General features: G+C 41.3%; 2 protein-coding genes across 4 annotated transcripts in view; one reads left to right on the forward strand and one right to left on the reverse strand.

The window, feature by feature from the left end:
* The window catches only part of MCM9 (minichromosome maintenance 9 homologous recombination repair factor), a 49,718-nt gene that overhangs the window by 12,947 nt on the left and 17,058 nt on the right, over nucleotides 1-19,713 (forward strand). Inside the window, exon 7 of one of the 2 annotated variants that reach the window (XM_033054790.1) lies at nucleotides 13,257-15,183. The exons of the other annotated variant lie outside the window; for it this stretch is intronic. Coding sequence (XP_032910681.1) covers nucleotides 13,257-13,345 — 89 coding nt within the window. The 3' untranslated portion in view covers nucleotides 13,346-15,183. Of the gene's footprint in view, nucleotides 1-13,256; nucleotides 15,184-19,713 lie in introns of those variants that run through there. 2 annotated transcript variants of the gene reach the window in all.
* Nucleotides 40-19,299, reverse strand: ASF1A (anti-silencing function 1A histone chaperone). Of its 2 annotated transcripts, XM_033054793.2 has the most exons (5): nucleotides 18,792-19,196; nucleotides 15,197-15,312; nucleotides 10,631-10,807; nucleotides 8,540-8,770; nucleotides 40-1,266 (listed from the first exon to the last, which is right to left on the reverse strand). In XM_033054793.2, the coding sequence occupies exons 1-4, from the start codon at nucleotides 18,898-18,900 to the stop codon at nucleotides 8,558-8,560; spliced, it is 615 nt and encodes a 204-aa protein (XP_032910684.1). In that variant the 5' UTR covers nucleotides 18,901-19,196; the 3' UTR covers nucleotides 40-1,266; nucleotides 8,540-8,557. The 2 variants fall into 2 exon arrangements, with proteins under 2 accessions (XP_032910684.1, XP_032910683.1); XM_033054792.2 differs by lacking the exon at nucleotides 40-1,266 and having other exon boundaries at nucleotides 3,624-8,770; nucleotides 18,792-19,299.

A 19,713-nucleotide genomic window follows, 5' to 3' on the forward strand; every position in this document is an offset into this window, starting at 1 on the left:
TCAGCTGTCACAGGTTATCTCTTCTCTCAGGTAGGTTTATATAGAAACCTTCTATGTATGTGAACATATGTGCTCAGGTTGTTATGAGCACAGCTGAAGCAGAGAACTGCTGTGGAGGCACATGAGACCTGATCTGACTCTCTGCAGTCCTGCCCCTTTGTCTGTATCCATGAAGGACTGTGATGATCTTCTAGCAGGGAACCTCACAAGCCTCATCCAGAGGCACCTCTCAATGCTTTGCTTGCGGAGAGTGATCTGGACCTGTATTTTTAGCATTTCTCAGCTATGACAAATATGACATCTTTCCAGAGCTCATGCTGTGTGATGAGCTAGCATCATTTGGTTTCTCCTGAATAGATAATCTCCTCTCTTCTGTTCTTTTATGTGTTCTGTCTGGGTGCCAGCTTGATTTCTGTTTGCTTTCTGGAAATTCACCCCTGTGTTGAGGAATTATTTCTTACTTATGAAGATGGCTTTAAAATGGTTTCAGAGAGCAAGTGGTTTTTTCCGTCTTTTTTCTTTTTTTCTCTTTCTTCCTTTTGTTAAATTTAGGTGTGTCCTAGCTGGCTCTGAATGCCAGGCATCTTTGCAAACTGGTCTGGGACAATGTACAGGATCAGATTACCTCTTTATTGACTTTATTTGAACAAATGAATATACTGCTTGTATGTTCAAAGCCACAAAATAATTAGGGTCAAATCCAAGTGTTTCAGATAGCATGTGTAACTTGAATATTTCTCAGAGTGCTTGCTGCTTATCATTTTATGCCTGGGAAACGGCATTATTTTTACATGGGAGAACCAAAGGATAAATCTTCCCCAGTTCCACAGCTATGTATATACTGAGTCTTCCATAGCTGTAGAAGTGGAACATGATGAGCATATACACTCTGTGTGCAGGGATCTTGTTATCAAACACATGACTCTGACTTTCCATTCAAACTGTTAACAAATAGGTCTGGAGAGAAGCCAGAGAGAAAAATTTGTTTTAGCATAATCTTTTCTCCACTTTTTGTTGAGTGTTAAGAACTGGGAACAGTCTGGATAATTTCAGATTTGCTAGGGGACTCACAGCGATGTGGAGTGAAATTTTGCCATGTATTTCAATGTGACTTTGCCCATTTTTTTTAAGTAGTGATTTCCTGTGTCAGTTGCTCTCAGTCTCTGATGTTGCTGTTGCCGTCTTCACCATGTCTCCCTCCCATGCTTCACCTTCCACATGATGATTTCCAGCTCAGACATGATGGCTAGGTTCAAAGACATTTCCCTGAAAACAAATATGGCAGTTAATACGCTTGCTGTGGTATATGTGTGCTAATGATGTGTGGAGAGGAAGTTTCGTCTCATGAAAGGATTATCGTGGGCCTTTATATCATATATATTTCACTTAAATGTTCCTTATTTTTAAAAAACTTCTCTCTCAGTCTCTTTTTCCAAAATCTGACAGCAGCACCAAATTTCTACTTTAGAATTCTTCAGGACCAGTATCACAAATGAAATTTGCGTGCCTAGCAAGGAATCTTATTAACCCTAGTTTAATTCTAGGGAACCTTTCCATGGCTTGAACTGCTGGACTAAGGTATTAATTTCTAGACCAGGATTTTGGATATTGTTCAAATTACTATTTCTTTTGCCTTTCCCTTGCAAGGAGTGTCATATGAATCTGCTTGTACTTAGCTGTACCTAACATTGATTTTTGTCAACTTGCTATCTGTGTAGAAGCTTCAAATTAGTTTGCAGAGCTGTTAAACTACTTTACTTTCCTTGTCATAGCTGAACACTTTGAATTACCAGTTTCTCCTTTCCCATGAGAGGACAGTCCTAATGCACTTTATTCCCTCTAGTGTACGAATATTAAATCTCAAAGTTTCACTTTCAGCTAGTTCCTTACTGTATATAAAAAGCAGTCTGAATTGCATTTAATTGCTGGCTCTGGGATTATATTCCACATAGGCCAAAAGACACACCTGAGATGGGGTAAACCCTGAATAACTCCTAAAAGCTGGGTCCCTCTTTTAGAGAAAACTGTCGGCATCTAACCAGCCTTTAGTAAGATTCTGTGTGCACTAATATATCTTGTGCCCTTTACCCATCTGGTGCTGTTTTAGGACACAAACTATTTAACAAGCATTGAATTAGAATTCTGCATCCAAAACTGCATCATATGAATTTTTCTTGGCTTTCTGTACAAGCATTTATTTGTACCAGGACAGCGTATTAGGTCACTACCATTCTCCTTGTGCCAAAATTCTCTTTCTTTCCTGGTCTGCCTTAGGTATCATGTGCTCTGAGATCCACTATGGTACTTTGTGCCCCTGCAGTATCATGTGCCTGCTGCAGCCCATTAACCCATACAGACGTGACTGGAATTGGCTTGCAGAATTTAAGAAAACACTGACCTAACTCCTGCAGTTTAATTTGCTGTTGGGCTTCTGCTCTTTCAGTCAGGTTCCTGTCTTCCCCTGAATTTTCTAAACTAAGTCTGTGTTAACCTGATTCAGAAAGTATGACCCAAGAGGAAACTCTGCTTTCTTGCTGAAAATTTGGAAGACCTTCATCTTTCTATCTCACCCACAGGCTCAAGTTGCCCTCTTGCTGAAAATAGCCCTTACAAATGCCAGATAATTTGTTCTCTGTTTTGAAAAAAACAGAACTTTGCCTCCACTCAGTGAGTAAGTTTCTGAGCTTACTTGTTTTATTAAGTTGGCTTTCTTGCAAACAGCAGAAATTTTCTGTTGCAAATTCTGTACAAGTTTAGGACTTACATGAGGAACTGGGGTTTGTTCCTCCCACATCTCTTTAATGACAGTTGGCAGGGAGACCAGCACAAAAACTGACACAATTCAATGGCAAAAATTTATTTGACCACCGTAGAACTTTTGTGATCTTTAAATTAAAGATGGGGGAACCATCTGTCCCATTGTTTTATTCTGTCTACAATTTTTTTTAAAGGCCCAGTTCATTCTCCCTGACTTCTCTCTCATCTGAGAATCACAGGGAGTCAATTCAGCTACCTTTTATTTTTAGAAATTGATACACAGTTTTCCATAAAGATAGAGACTTAGGGAGGCTTAACGAGATCTCTCTGGGGGTTCTCACCTTACTAGTGAGTTAAACTGTTTTGCAGTCCCCAGAGGCACAGTGACCCTTATGTATATTTGGACAAGGTAATCACTTGTAAGAAAATATTTCATTTACCTCTTGAGCTTGAGATTTGCAGTGATCAAGTGGTGTGCAACAGGAACCAACACATGCCAGCTGCTGGGAGATCTGGAGCTCATGGACATCCAGGACAGAGTCATTTTGCTGCTTGCTAGTGCATATTTGACTCTTCACATTTCTGAAAATTTTGTTTGGTGTTGGGTCCCTCTGCAGATGTATTGCTTAAAGAATTTTATGAACTGTATTTGGAAGGAACAACTTGCCTCAAAATCTGCGAGACTATCAGCTCTTTCTTCAGCTCTCCAGTTCTGTATAACATGCCTTCTGAGCTGCGTGGCGTGTACCCTTCTGGCCTCTCAAAGCCTCTGCAGAGCCTTCCAAGTACTGCCTTTTTGCTGGTATTTTGCCATGTCTAATGCTGTCCATATCATGTCAACAGCAGTTTGCTACTGATTTCCTTTCTTTTTATTGAAGGGAACTGACACAAGGGGAAACTCCCTCTTTTCTTCTTTCATAGTAAGCTTTCCCCTGCTAGGCAGGCTTCAGGTGCTAACAGCTGTCTCTGTTCTGATCCATTAGAAACCAGTCCAAAGTCACTGACATGAGCCATCCAGCTGTGGTTATAAATAGAGTACATGGTGTCAGTATCCTGAGGCATGCAAGACTCTGAAACTGGAGATAATTTTCCCTCTCTGTAGATCCTCAAGCTGTCCCTGTGCCTTCCCTAGTTGATAAAAGCCAAAGTAGTGTCAGGAAACCATTTCCCACCATGGATTCATATCCTGTCTGTGATAAAGTTATTAATACAGATGCAGCCTTTAGGCCATTTTTCTCTGATCATCACTTCTACCATGGGATTGTTTTCCTCAATACTTATAATTGTACATGAACTTGAAGTATTTTCTATCAGTATGTAACCTGAAAATATTTTCTTGAGAGCATGGCTGCACTGGTTGTTCCTTCAACAGCTGGGCCTCGAGTTGGAAAGGTCTTAGCTCTATCAGAAGTTCACTAAACTTGTTGAATGAAATTTGAAGCTGTGATCCAACATTGTCAGACATGCCCCGTTTGTAACAATGTCTCACCTCTTCTTTAGTTCTCTTAATTGCTTCTCAGTAATGTTGTCCCCAAGTGGCTTTATCCTGAGAGCTTACCTTGACTACCTGCATGACAGAGATTATTTAACCAAAGAGATACCAGTCTTCAAAAATTTTGGTTTTTTCAAACATCTTAATATCAGAAGGCCCATAGGTTGGATGGGAAGTACTGCAGGAACAACACTTGTCATGTTAATAAAGCATGCCTGAAAGCAAAGAGCGTATTTGGGATATTCACACTATTGCTTTTGAGGCTTCACACTGTTGCTTTTGAGGCTTAGAATCTTCTAGTAATTGCTTGCATCCTTCCAGCCACTTGTGTATACTATTAGGGGGGCTGAAAAAGGGTTCTTTCTGGAAGGTTTCAAGTCTTACACACTTCTAACACCTCCAGGCCAGTCTTCATCAGACATTTTCATCCTGCTCTTCAAATGGCAGGCATTTCAAGGACTTGATTTTTGGCTGGATAACAGATGTCTTCAGCATTTCCTTTACTGTGAAGCCCCTCCTTCTTTCCAGTAAATGTAGGTCTAACCCCATCTTCCTAGTGAGAAAAGACAAACTGGAAGATACCCTTATTTTGAAAGGTTGGCCTTATCTCATGGTCCAAGGGAGTTTTGAAGGGAGACCAAAGAACTCCATAAAAGTCTGCCAGTTCAGTTCGGCCAGTTCTTAGCAGTGCTGGTAACATGTAGCTGTTGTCTCTTGTACCTGATGTAGCCCTTGTGCAGCACACACTCCTCCTTCCTCTGCCTTTCTCTTGTCTGCAGTCACACCCCTCAGGCCCTGGACAGTGACTACCAGCCATGCCTCCAAAGCTGGATTACCTAAAGCTGGAAATGTCTAAGTGTATCCTCCTTCCATCTCCTCCTGAAATGACCGCCTAAGTTCCATGTAGAAGCCTTGGGTTTGCCTTTAAGGAAGCCTTCCTAGTGCCTCCAGCTGGCTTCCTTGTATCATTTTTGCCTAGACCAAAAATCAAGGAAAAAGCCCTCCATCCATCTTCTCCAGCCTCTCTCTCATATCACACACAAGACCAGCTTTTAAAAAGCAGGACTGGAAACAGAAACAGAGAGGGGAAGGCCCAGGAAGAAGAGCCAGCCCTTACATGTAGTTGTCAGTTTTGCTGCATCTTCCTGGCTGACACTTAGCAGAGCACCCCAGCCAGCAACTACAGCAACAATTAGCCCATCATCTCCTGACCAAACTTCTGTGGCTCTCAAAATAAATGAGATAATCTGTACTCTTGCTGACCACTGTGCTGTGGATAAAGGAGTAGGGTAGTTAGGTATGTGAAGGATCTGCAGCTGTCCAGACAGAAGTCAGAAGATTTAGTTAACTTTGCCCTTTTCTGTCTCTGATAAAAGAGGATTTGCTAGTATACATGCATAGCATGTTTGGGGTCTTTCCTTTTTCCTTCCTACCAGCATTTTTAATGTCAAATGATCAATCTAGCTGCAAGTGGCTACCTTGCAGTCTGACCTGACTTCCAGAAAACCAGCAGCTGAGGCACTCCAAAGAAAATAATGGACTGTCAGATCACCAGATTTCTTTGTGACTTTGTCGCTCCCATCTCAAGAATACAGTTTCTGGTAAGCCATAGATTAAGTTACTATGATTATTGTAGCGAGGTTCCTAGTTGCTTCATTGTTGAAGATTGGTAGTAAGGATTGGCTTTTTCAGTGGAGCTTTGTAAAGCCACTAGAATTATTAAATTTCACTAGTCTCCATTTTGATGGAGCTGGAACCATTTTTCCTCCTTCAAATTTACATGTCATAGTAATTCAGATTGAAGGTGACACCTGAAAAGCTCGACATAAAAACTGCACACATTTTTCATCCATGTTACCTTGTCTGAGGCACCTAGCCTTTCAAAAAGCACAGAAATGCCATTTATCTTGCAAAGATCATGAGGCAGGGATGTTCATCTCAGATTTTCACCAAGCACAGTATTCTTCTTCCTGCTAGTGGTGGGTCAGCTCTCAGCTCTATCCAGGCCACATGAGTGTATTAGGTAAGGTGGTGCCCAACTCTACTGCAGCATCCTGCCAGTCAATCCTGAAGTTTATTGCACCCATGGTCTCATGCACAGATGACTTTTTAGACTGATAACAGAGCTTTGCTTTTCCATTCCTCTAAATTAATTGGATTGCTGGGTGAGATTGTTTTGCTGACTAAATCATGTAGTTGGTTTTGCAATAGCAGCAATAATGGTTTGCTTCCATCACTTTGTGGCATATGCTTCTAAAAAGCCTTCATGCTACCATTGGATGGGTTCTGGTTACAGCTTGTACTTGGATCATGTTTTCATTTGAATATTCAATAGAGGCAAGAGTTTGAGATACTACTACAGTAGCCTTAATTCAAGGCAGACTTCACAAGCCTGTCAATCCTTCAGCAGATAACTACGTTATTTACATGCTTACATTTATGAGATATCTTAAATAGACTTATAAATAGAACATAAAGTGCATGAAAAATCTCAAAATGTCACTGCAGACCTAAAAGCTTCAATATAATTGAAAATCAAAGATAAAGTTCACAGAATTTCAGCCCTCAAGTGAAGTAACTGCTAGGTGAGGAAACCAGTTCTTTGTGTTAAGTCATACCGACGAGTGTTAATATTCTTAGATTTCTGGTTATCATTCTAAACAATTAGAGATTGTTAAGAGCACATATAAGAACTAGGCCTCCAAATATTAATGGATTTCATTAATTCATTCATCTACCCTAGATAAGTACTGCTGAGCTTCTATACAAGTAAAATATTTAGATTTGGTCATTCCGTTCCAGTTTAAAAAACACACATTAGAAATGCAGACAATTTCACTAATGATGTGGAAAGACAGAAGAACTGTCTGGGACATCTTTATCCCCACTAGAGAATGCAGAAAGAGAATGGAAAGCATTCTATTTTCATTTAGAGCTACACTGTGACTCATCGTGAAATCTACCTTTTTTTTGAAAGGCCCAAAATCTACAAGGGTTCATAATTTGGGCAGTGACCAGTAAATAGTAGAACTATATTCCTGTAATCTGGCATGACAGATTACAATTTAAATGCACATACAGGCACAGTAAATAGAAATAAGGCTAATGAGGATTGGAAGGAATACTAAATTCTTAAGTGTCATAATAATGTCTTCAGTCTTTACTGGTTACTGCTCCCTTCCTTTTATCTTCAAGGATGCTTCAGGTACTAGGGATGTCTCACTGCAAGCACTTCAGGGCTAGTAATGTATTCCTGAGTGTCATCTGAGTGTCATGTGTGCCACAACAGGGTTTATACCAGTAACTAGGATTGCCTTAAAGGCTAGAGAAAAAACAGAGAAGTTTAAAATTCCAGGTGTTTCCAAAAAAAAACCCCCACACCCTAAACTCCTTACTACTACTGACAAAGACTACAATAAAGCATGCCTGAAAACAAACATACCAACCAGTAGTGATGCATAATAATCATGCAGAAGAGCATATTTGGGATGTTCACACTATTGCTTTTGAGGCTTAGAATCTTCTAGTAATTGCTTGCATCCTTCCAACCACTTGTGTATGGTATTTAGCGGGGCTAAAAAAGGGTTCTTTCCTGAGGTACCCACCCCAGTCCACATGAAACACGGTCCTGAACAAAACCACAGACTAAGCAGCAGCAGGAGATTAAAAAAAAGTCCTAAAATCCAAGATAGCAGATGGTAAATCTCAAATTGCAGGCTTTAAGTAACAAGTATGTGCCTTGAAAGGACAAGAAGCTTGCACCTAAAATTATACTGTGCTGTCTGCTTTCAGAGCAAAAGGACGTTTTTGGACTTTTTTGTTTGTTATTAAGAGATACTTACTTTCTTTGCACTTCATCTAGTGACAGTTTTGTTCTTAAGATGCTATTAAAGGGCACTTTATATTTGGCAATCTGGATAGCAGAGATGAGGGCATGGCATTATTCCTTCATTTTGCCTGAATGTTTTAACTTTGAAACTTTTTTTTAGCTTTTAATAGTGCTTACAAAGTAAGGGGGGAGGGGAGAGAATACATATACTTTAATCAGGTTTAGTTTAGACCACATAGAATAACACATTAGAAAAAAAAGGCAATTACTTAAAAATAGTTGTATTTATATTTCACAATCTGCTCAAATACTGTTTGTTTGTTGGGTTTTTTTTGCTTTTTTTTTATAAACTTTCTACAGGATGTTTTAAAACAAGTTCTTCACATTGCTTCAACTATGTACTTATGGAATTTGAGGGAAATAGTTCTGGTAGTTTTTACAGTTTAACACATATACAGTACCAAAAGGATGCTGGTTAGTCACATGCAGTCCATATGAGACTCTAACATGACATTTAGTGAATTTTCTGATGTTGACCACCCCTTTGATGCTGAAGGTAATGCATCTGTGGAAAGCAAGGACTGTAGATTTGGGTTACTGCTCTCTGCATCTTCCAGTTTTTCAGTGTTGTCCTCCCAATTAATGTGGAATCTTGTGACTCTAGGATTAGATGCCAAAATATTCCTTTGAAGCTGGGAAAGAAGAAAATACATGGATTGTAATATGTACATCTCAAACTGGAGTTCATATGCAAATAGATTTTTTCCTTTTAGTCCCTATAGCCTTGTTTGCATAAAACAATTCATTTTAAAAGGGAATTCACATCTATGTGAATCTATAGCTACTACCTATGCATCAGAAATGTGCTTACAGTACACCACTTATTAATTTTCCCTAATATTCTACTCAGCAAAACAACCACTTTCTCAAGAGAGTATTTTAATTGTTCTGCAAGGCAAGACTGTGAAAGAGATCCACAAGTAAAGTGCAAGTGTTTATTATTTTATCTGGCTTTTAGTAAAGCAAATAACTTCTACCTGCACAAGGATTTTGCAAGCCACAGTACTTCATCAAATTTTGCATCAACTTTATGGCATTTGCAATACACATCAATTCCATCAACTTCTCATCTTCATTTAAAAGTGCAGTCTTATCCTTAAGCTACCAAACTTTAGACTGATTTCACTGAGAGGATTTATCTACTAAAGTTTTAAAATAAAAACATTTATATTTGGAAGATACTAACACCGTGGCAGTGGACATGATTAGTCATATATCTTATTCTCATGGCTGGCCTTCATTTTCCTTCATTTTTCCTTTGAAAACATACATTTGTTTATGTATGCAGAAAAAAAAAAAAGATTTTCTTTTGGAAAGGGGCGAGATTATATATAGTTACTCAGAAGATGGCAACTCAGTGCCAGTAGACACTCACTATGACAGTTTTGACTGATCACAGGAAAGGTTTACTTTGTCAATTTTATTCTCCAAGAAAGTGTACTCTCATTAAGTATTTCCTGGCCTCTTGTGCAAACCAATAAAACATTTCTTTTTAGAACCTAGTAGAGCTTGTTACCAAGTAATTAATCAATCACTTTAATAATGTTCTATTTGCACATTTCCATCTTGTCCTCAAGTCACATTAAGTACTCTGTATACAAATATATGATAGCTTTTGCTGTTCTCTTCCACAGCAGTAAAGCTAGCTTTTATATAAACAGAGAATGAAGACAAGTAGTTCTAAGCATTCTAAATTCAAGTGCTTAAAGAGTCAGTCACCATTTTGGCATTGACAACCAACCTAACAAATTATGCTTTAAATCAAAGAAATGAAGGGGATAGGAACATACCCTAAGTTTAAGAATCCTCAAACTTTACTATAATTTCCAGAACATACTTAGTATTTGATCACTGAAAATTAAGTTAGCATGGGAAACCATACTATTTCACTTCATTTTTAAATTCTAGTCCTGGTTTAATTGTTAACATGAAGGATATATATTTTTATAACTTTATCTGTACGTATGTATTTTATATGTATCTGTATGCTTCCTTTGTCATATTAGACATTTATCAGATAATCAACCAGGCTACCCATGTTCTCTCATTTTACACCTAATTTGTTCCTCAGTTTTTCTGTTAAAGTTTTGCAGAAACTGTAGCTCTAATACTAACAGCTGAGTAACAACTGTAGTAAATGCATGTCTACAACTTAGCTCCAGGTTGATGGGCCTAGAAAAAACATTACTGTTTTTCTGAAGAACAGAGCCACTTTGTAAAGAGTGGTCCAGGTGGAAATAAATCCAATGGTTTTATTTCACACTGACTGTGAAATAGTCTTCAAGATGGTGGAAATTTTTGATGGTTTCTCAGTATTACCTAAATTTATGACAACTACATGGCACTTGTAGTTAGTCCCCCCAAGTATTTTCCATTATTTGATGCCTCATTCCATATACATTATGAAATCACTTGAGGTTTGGGTTTGTTTCTTAAAAACCTCTTTCTATAAGCATACCTTTGATACATGACTAAAATAAAACATGCCTTACCTTAGAAAAATCTGGCTTTACTGGTGGATTCTCTCTCAGTTCTGTTTCAGTATATTCATTGTTTACATAGTAGCCAACTCTAATAAATTCTTGACCTCGGTAAGTGCATGTAATTAGCACAACTGTTACACCTACTGCATCTGCATCTGGAATAAGCCCTGGGTTAGGTGCATCAGCCTAAATGTGAAAGGGAAAGATAAATTAAAATTGATTGCACATGCCTACCTAGCAGGGGAATCTCAAGCAGTGTGTTTCAGCAGCTGAGTAGTGACTACATTTCAAATTGTTCAAGTTAACCAGAAAAGATAATTGCTTTCACAACATCAACCCTAGATTTAGAACACCATCCTCTAATGACAGAATTGGAATACAGTAAAATTGTTTGCTGACATTTCTCATGGGCGATTGGCCAGGCTTGATCCAAAACTCCTTTTAAATATATGATCGGCTACACCATTGTTCAGACAGGGGTTCCAACATCACTCCAGTTCTGCAGTGCCACGGTTCTCCAGCCCATCTTTGTAATTCAGTAGAGCAAGACTATTTTCTCAGAAACCCTCCTCAAGGTTCAATTGGTCTGTATGTGTGCTCTTAACAAGACTAAATCCTTGAAACTACAGACTGCAAATTATACTTCAGCAGGAAAAGGGACAGGCTATGGTAAGGTTTGAGCTGTTCCACAGATTTCTAGGGAAGGAAATGAAGTATTCTTTCTCTGGCTTCATTCCTAATACCTATGTTTTAAAATTTATGCAGTTCAATGCATCATCTCTCCAAGACAACTGAACATTTTCAGCCAGTATGCAAACCTAATTAATAAGCAAATGATACAGTCTTCCTCAATGTCCCTCCTTACCATGGCTCTGCAGTTACTTACCATTAAAATTTCCCTCATAAAATGTGGCTCACATCAGTCCCTTAAAATGCCTCCTAACTACCACATCTATTGATAAAATGTGATGCCTGATTCTGCTGCAGGATTTAAAGTAACAGCTTCATATTTACAATTCCACATGAAGATCTGAAGTCAACAACCAACACCCATGTTGTGAGAACAAGTGATGATTTGGGTGTAACAAACCTTACCTAATGGCAGAGGATGAATGGAATTAATTCCTGTTGTCCCTCTCATTCCTACTTTTCTGTAGTATTAATATGCTCCAGCATGGTGAAATTTGGAAGCTGCTGCTCATGCAGCATTGGCATCTACTCTTTGCCACTTCAATTCTAAGCCTTCAAAGTAGTCTAGCTTTTTGTGAGAAGCTGTAGGCACTTTGCAGAAGAATTAGATGAGTCAGACCTCAGGTAGAAATACACCAGAAGGAGAAGAAGAAACCAGGGAATCAGGTAGAACTCAGCACTGAAGGAAATAGACAATGACTGAATGGCTTTACAACTAGCATAGGGGAATAGAAAAGATGGCCAAGGAGCAGAAAAAATGCAGAAGCTTGAGGAAATCACAAGAACTGCCAATACAGATTAAATTATTAATTCAGTAGTCTTGTTCTAACAGTGCCCAGAATTATCTGATCACTTTAAATTCCACAGTAATGGGCAAGAGAAGGACCATGTTTCATTTAACTCCTCATTAAACTCAACTTCCATTTTAATGTAGAATCTTAGTTTTCCAGGTTCCCACTGTCATTTTCTGTCTTGTAATATCCTATGACACAGTTCTCAATCCAAGGAAATACTCTGTTCTAATCCTGCTTATATCTCAAGCATTGTTTTGCTGAATGAAAAAGACACTGAAGACTGTTTAAAAACATTTTCTCAAATTTTCAACTTCCTGTTTTTGTCAAACCTCTTAGTTACTCAGGAACCAAAGATCATATACAGGTAGAAGAAAAAAAAGAAGAGCTTGGTTTGACCAAATAATAAATAAGCAGATTATCTGCAAACAGATATCTTGGTGGGCAGAGGCATTAGATTAACTTTTGCATAAAAATCACCTTCTTAATATGCCATACTTATGCTATAAATTAAGAATTTTATGAAATCAGCCCATGTGTATGTTGCCTTCAATTATCTTATTTTTCCACATGATATTTATTCACACAGCTATTGCTGCAGAGTAGGTAGCAAAGGTTATATGCCCACTTAAGGATAGTAACTTATTTATATGCTCAAAAAGAAGTTTCTGTGATTTTATTACAAATTCCCAAGAGACTCAAGAAGGAATCAGGTTTCACTACGTATATCTTGGCATTTAGAAACAAACAGGCCAAGCTCTGCACCTTTACTATTAAAATCCTTTTAAAGGTAATATTTTGGGGTTTTAAAACAAAAAACTGCTTTTTTAAGTGTGAAAAGCACAATAATTGTCCATCTTTCTGTAAGGCTGAATTTCCAACCTGATCCACATCTTTTTTTCAAGCTAAGGTATTTTTATCATCCTTGGTAATCTATCTGTGTGGTACTCCATTTTAGTTGCTATTTCAGCCATTTTCCTATCTAGAAATACCTACAGCAGATTATCTGAAAGTTTTATACTCCTCTGCAAAGGTCCTTTCCTTATGCTATTCCCCACAAACACAATCTCTTTTTTTTATATTACATGCCTCCTGCAGTTCTGTGCTTTGCCCTATTCTTACCTTCCCTTGCTTGTTTTTTCTCTGTGTCCCAGGCTGCTTCAGTCATCAGCAAATGCGTTGCAGCACTTTGGGTTTCGGTGGCCTCCTGTGTACACATGAGCTTAGTCCTACCCTCACCTGAAATCCAGAGCCTTTGAAGCATAATATACTCAGACCCAACCATACTTCCATAAGAAATAAAAAGGCTATTTTAACAGAAGAAATCTCTTACAGGATCTAACTCCAATCTAAGCAAAATCTCTACCCATCTCCTCCTATTTTAGCTGTGGTGTCATTTATAACCAGGATACAACTGCTGAGTCCATTCCACAGAAACTGCAAGGCCAGTAAATTTAATTTGAGATCTGCCCCATCAAACAGCTAAAACATGCCTTTCTTAGGCACATGCATCTTGTTCTTTCCCATCACCATCAACAAGGAATCTTCAAACCTTTGACTAAGAGCAGTGCATCTTTTAAATTAGAAATGTACTTGCCAGCTGATTTTCCATACAAATACAAGGTAGCCCCTCTGAGAGCAATACAGCATCACCTATTTCTGACCAATTAATGCCATAAGATATAGTGGCTTGAAAATGGAAAAACTGTTAATAAATGATGCATTTGTTACACATCTACTTTATTTGTAGTGCGGAAAAATTAGGCCTGGCTCCAAAACCAAACAGAAACATTTCAACACTGATTTGCATGTATGTGGTTGATAAATGCTGCAACCTCCAGTCTAATCCTATTCCTTAAGCCAGTCCTTTAAGTAAAAAACCAAAACAAAAAGGCCCAGAATAAACAAACACACACCCCCAAAATGCCAAATAAACTACCTTTCCTGGAATTTACAGGATTGATCAGTATGCCCCAAAAATGTTGATATTATTTTAAACCAGTTACAGATACCATGAGAAATAGGGACTGTATTCATCAGCACTTGGGAGTTTTTTAATGCTCACACTTCAGCATGCGTTTCCCATTAGTTAAGTGAATTTACAGTATCTGGGAAAATAGCAGGGTTCTTATGCAATAAGACATACTCGGTTTCTATCTGATTTTTTATCCAGTGAATTTTGCTGTCAGTTTACATGAGAAATTCTAGTATTTCATAGAGAAAAATGTGTTAGTTTTCATGGAAAATATAGTTTTGAATAAAAAACAAACAAAAAGCCCCCCCACCACAAAAGAAGTTATCCCAAACAAAAAAAGCCTCTGTAATAGTTCAGGCCAGTCCACTTCAGGTTTACTCCCTGCCTCTCACTGAGTTAAAATGGAAACAAGACTAGGCCAGTAAGCCATCTTAGTGTTGCTCTTTCTTTCTTTAGTTTTCCTTCATTATTCCTTATTAACTTCTGGCTTTAACAGCAGTATTTTACAGGACGCTCACATGCTCTAGACTTTTCTGCACAGTCTAGATCTACACACTTGTGTCCTAAATATCTCCCGTTTACCACTGACTTTCTATCTTTATTTTAGAAATCACTGTATTTTGTTATGATATAGCATGCTTAGCCAAACATCACAGCTGAACACGTGTTCTGCCAAACAGAAACAAACTTCTTGATTGTTTTGTCTGAGCTTTACAATTAGTTTGTTGGTCTGATCCTCTGAAGGTGTTGTCTGCATTAACCTAGTGCTCTTGATAGTCTGAAATTGTGGCAGCGGCAGAAGAGGTGAGCCTGATGGTGCTGGTGTAAACCGGGCAATTGGCTCTACTGATTATGAACCAGACTGGTTAAAATTACCAGTAGCTATGGGAAATGTACTTTTACTGGTTATTATTGATACCACAAATAAAAAATATAAACAAGTAGTATCAATGGAAAGAAGTACAAGCTAAAGAACAGACTTTAAAGGAAGGCATATCGTACCTGAGTAACTCACTGCAATACTTTTTTACCATTATTTTTCAAGTGCCTCTTACTTTGATACAGTTATCCCTAAACAAATTAGCACAACTATTTTAGAAACAGTTAAATCAAACTTACCTGAAATACAAACATGTGTCTGCCTGCAGGAACAGGTCCAACTAAAACAGAATCTAACACCTGATCATACTCTTCACTTTCAGCTGAACCCACATAAATTATTTTCCATTCCAAATCTACATTAAAGAAAAAAGAAATAAAAATAAATATTATTTATCATTACAGTTAGAAGTCTTCCATTCTTGCCCATCGACCATTTTTGTATAGCCTAAAATTACTTTGGCAACAAACCTAAAATAACAAGGACTTGTCTTCCTCAGAGACATTTACTGATGCGTGACCCTGTCCTCATGAACCAGATCATCCCACTTTCTTGTCAGTTGTACCACAGGAATCCCTCTATTTTTCACAGTGAGGTTGATTTTCAAATTTATAAAGAAAACAAGGCCCTTTTACTTACTGGGACCTGTGTTGAACATCTTCTCGAAGTCTGTCAGAATGGCAGCAGCAGAGGAATGATGCCTATAAATCATCACATCCTTGAATACCAACTAACCTCCCAAAACCAAAATTCCCCCCTTTCACATACACACCTCACAACTTAAATTACACGGATCATGGAAAGTAGTTAATTGACTAGGAAACCCACTGGGTAAACTTCAGGCACACTAACTATACAACCCCATTCTTTCATGTATCGCTTGTGTTACCTGGGGAATTACATAAAATTGTGACAGCATGACTAGGCCATATTCTTAAAAGATAGTGATGCTTGGATCTTATCTACATCCTGAAATGGAATTATAGGCAAAACAAACAAAAAAAAAAGTGTAGCATTTTGCTTCTTAAAACCATGCACTAAACCCCAACATTTATTACAATTCAGTTTTTTCTAACTCAGCCTCTCCCCCACAGATGTTTTCAAGTTGAAACTGCATATTAGCCCAAATTAGCTCTTCCTGGGTCACCTTTTCACCTTCCCTTTTTTATTCAAAAACAGTATTATTCACACATATGAAACTAATCTTGCAAGACAGATTTTGGGGTTATTAAAACGAGAGGGGAAAAAAAGACCACCATTACAAAGAACTAGAACTAACACTTCTTAATTAAGGTTTTGTTTCAGAGCTGTACCTTAAAAACTTACATGGTTATATTTTTTTTTCCATTGTGAAGAATGCCCTGATTGCCTTTGCAAAAGCACAAACCTGTAAGCTATTGCATTAACTTGATTAGTACACAGCAAAATCCAAACGTCTGCCTCATGGTTTCTGAATGCAGGAATGGAATTTAAGTGTAGCAAAAAAAAAATAGCACTTGAACAGAACTTGACTACTTTGAGATTGCAACTCTCCTTCCTCATTACTGAATTCTTCTTGCTTATTTTGTTTACCATCAGTGCAGGTTTTGCAGGCTTAACTATCATAATAAACAGGGCTTGGGAAGCGATTTTACTTCTCTGTAAGACACAGCAGTTTCCCAGGTGCTGCATCAGAGGTTTTATTTACCTTTTAACCATGAAGTACTGTTGTCAGTATTGCACGGTACTCATCCAGGATAATTAAAGAACTTTCTTGTCTGCATCTGAGGACAAATTACTACTTACAAGAAATGAGGAGTTTTAGGCTAAATTGCTTAAGACTATCACACCATTTTATGCCATTATTCTATGGGAACAGTATAAAACTTATTCTAAACAACTCATAGTTTTTAGTACTAAAACTAGACTTTAAAAAAAAATTTAAAGTGTTATTTAAGTATGTTGATACATACTTAACGTACTTGAACAACAGCTTTAGGAAGGAGAGGGTTCGAGTTCATGGATTTAATTTTAGGATCAGTGTTGCAAAGGACAGGCTGAAAACAGCACAGTAAACAGACCTATTAGCACAGGAAAGCTAAAGAAATTACTTTTTATCAAGTATACAATGGCCGTGTTTAATCTTATTTTAAAATGTGAAAAAGCGTTCATCCCTAATTTATACTATAGTCTAACTTGCATGTTGGTGGGGGAAAGGAGCTGAGAATTTTGCACTGGACCATCTATAATTCTTCTCATCATGACTGTCCAGCCGTGTCCAGGACTAACTTTAACATAAATCCTGGGTGTGAGGAGCACATTACACACAGCTGTACACAAGTAGAAAGAAAAGCCTAACATCTTGCACGGAGCCCCTGTGATGGGCACTGCCACCTGCCATAGCAGTTGCCACGGAGGGGTCCGATGCTGCATCTCGGACCATGGGGCCAGGCTGACCGGAGAGATGCAGCCCGCAACGTGGCCATGGAGCACAGCTCCAGCCAGTGGGTCGGTCAGTGGCACGAAGGCAGGGCACGGGCGGTGGAGGCCTAGAGGAAGCCCTGGCTCAGGCGAGACTTCCTCCGAAGTTCCCGCCACGGCGCCCGTCCCTCCCCGCGCTCTCACCATCCCGCCGGCACGCACGAGTACGCGCTGCTGCAGAGGCAGGTGGGGTGAGCCGAGTTAAACCGCAGCGATAGCGAGCCTGCCAGGGCCCCTTAGCCAGGACAGCACGCAACTCCCCTTCTCCTCAGCCCTGCCTTCGCCCCTCCGCCCGCGGGGCTCTCTGGCGAGCAGGCGGTGCTGGGCTCCGCCGAGTGCCGGCCAGGCAGTGTACTCTCCCGCTCACAGGCAGCCCGGCCGAACGGCCTCCTCCTGCTTCCGGGGCAGCGGCCGCGCTGCTGCCCACGGGCATTCCCTCCCTCGCCCCGAGCCGTTCGAAACTCCCGCCCGCGGGGCGACGCGCGGCCTCTCGGGGCGCGTCCCGCGGCCGGCCGGGGGGCGGCGCTGCGGAGCGCGGCCGGGGCGAGGGCGCCTCGCGGCCCGCCCGACTCAGGGGGAAGGCGGGAGCGCGGCCGCTGCCCCGGCTCGGGACGGGGGTCCCCGCGGGGCAGCAAGGCCGAGGCTACCCCCCACCCGCTGGCGGCTCCCGGTAACTTTCGAGTGACTTCCAAAAATAGTGGCAGGCGGGCGGCCCCCTCCCCCGCGGCGGGGCTCTCACAGCCAACGCGCCCCTCCGAGCCGTGCCCCCGGCCCCGCGCACCTACCGCGGCTGCCTGGTGCCGGCATGCGGTGCCAGCCGGCCAGCCCGCCCCTGCCTCCCACCGTGATTTTTAATTTTTTTTTAATATTTTTTTTTCGTATTAAAATGGAGCACGAGGCTAGCGAAACGCATCCCCGCGGAGCGTCTTCCGCGCTCCAGCTACCGCCGGGGCTAAACGCGCAGCATCCCGTGTGCCCGCGGGGATGCGCGGCCGCCGAGCCCGGTTCAACCCTCCTCTCTCCCGCTCGCTCCCCCCACGCACACACAAAGCTGGCAACATGGCTACCTCCACTCTAACAAGTTCCTCGCAACTTGCGGCAGCTCGCCGCCTCGCCGATGGCGGGGAGAGGCGGCGGGCCCGGCTCGGCGGCCAGAGCGGGCGGACGCCGCCAACTTTCCCCGGCGCCGGGCTCGGCGGGAGCGGCACATCCCCTCGCCCGGCCGGCACATCCCCCCGGCTCGGCACGGCGATGCGGCCGAGGTGGAGAGACTTAAATTGTAGGCGCAGGCCTGTGCAAAGTTTAAGCCTTAAATGCCCCAAGCTCAGAGCCCGGGGTTGCAAAATCCGTATCGGAGAGAAAAATTCTACTCACCTTCAGACAGGTCCTCTATGCACTCGAATGTGATTTCGAACTGGAAAGGATTGTAGAAAGGAGAAGGATTATCCAACACCACTACATTGTTCACCTGAACCTTTGCCATATTTTGGAAAAAAACACAAACAATAGGCAGAGCGTCTTAACGCCGCGCACTAAAGTCCTTCGTGCCGGGCTCCCGCGCCGCACAAGCCCCCGCGCCACTGCCCGAGCGAGGCTGCAGGGCGGCGACTTCCACAAACTTTTTTTTTTTTCTCGCCCCCCCTTTTATTTACACCGGGAACGCTCCACACTGTTCGCCGCTTTCCCTATTTCGCTCAACTACAGCCCATTCTGCCCCTGCTCGCCGCCAGCGCCCGCCCGGATTGGCCACTCGCCGGGCGAGGGCCCTCCCTCCGCGGGCACGGCGGGCACCGAGCGCCGGCCAGAGCGGCCTCCGCGCGCGCCCGCCCCGCGCCGCCCCCGCCGCAGCGCCCCCTCCCGGCGCGCGCCGGCAACGGCCGCCGGCAACGGCCAGCGCGCGGGGGGGCGGGGCCAGCGCGCGGGGGGGCGGGGTCAGCGCGCGGAGGGGGCGGGGCCAGGGCGGGAGATGATCCAGGCGAGCTTGGGCGAGCTGCGGAACGGGTGCTGCTCTGATTTCCAGGAAAAGGACTGGCAGCTTATCAATAGCCTTTTCTCGCTTTCATTTTCTTTCTTCTTTTCTTTTCCTTTTTTTTTTTTTTTTTTCTGTATGCATTAAAAAGGTTAAAATCCAGGCAAGGGGAAAATCAGGAGGAAAGATCTCATCACACAACTAGTCAGATCTCCATTCATGACCAAAAGGGACTGTGTACATTAGTTCGAAAGCTGTTGCCTTGCAATGATTTTATTTAAAGGAAAAAATTAAATCCTAAGATGTGACTTTATTTCAGTTGCTGGC

Source organism: Catharus ustulatus, chromosome 3 (genome assembly GCF_009819885.2).
Source record: "Catharus ustulatus isolate bCatUst1 chromosome 3, bCatUst1.pri.v2, whole genome shotgun sequence".
NCBI lineage: Eukaryota > Metazoa > Chordata > Aves > Passeriformes > Turdidae > Catharus > Catharus ustulatus.

Bases quoted from the DNA above. Each gene is read 5' to 3' on its own strand.
- ASF1A (XM_033054793.2), bottom strand. From the start codon at position 18,900: ATGGCAAAGGTTCAGGTGAACAATGTAGTGGTGTTGGATAATCCTTCT. The intron at 15,313-18,791 runs GTGAGTAGAATT...TCTTTAATGTAG, and splicing joins CATAGAGGACCTGTCTGAAG to ATTTGGAATGGAAAATAATT. The intron at 8,771-10,630 runs GTAAGGCATGTT...CTTCTTTCCCAG, and splicing joins TAAAGCCAGATTTTTCTAAG to CTTCAAAGGAATATTTTGGC.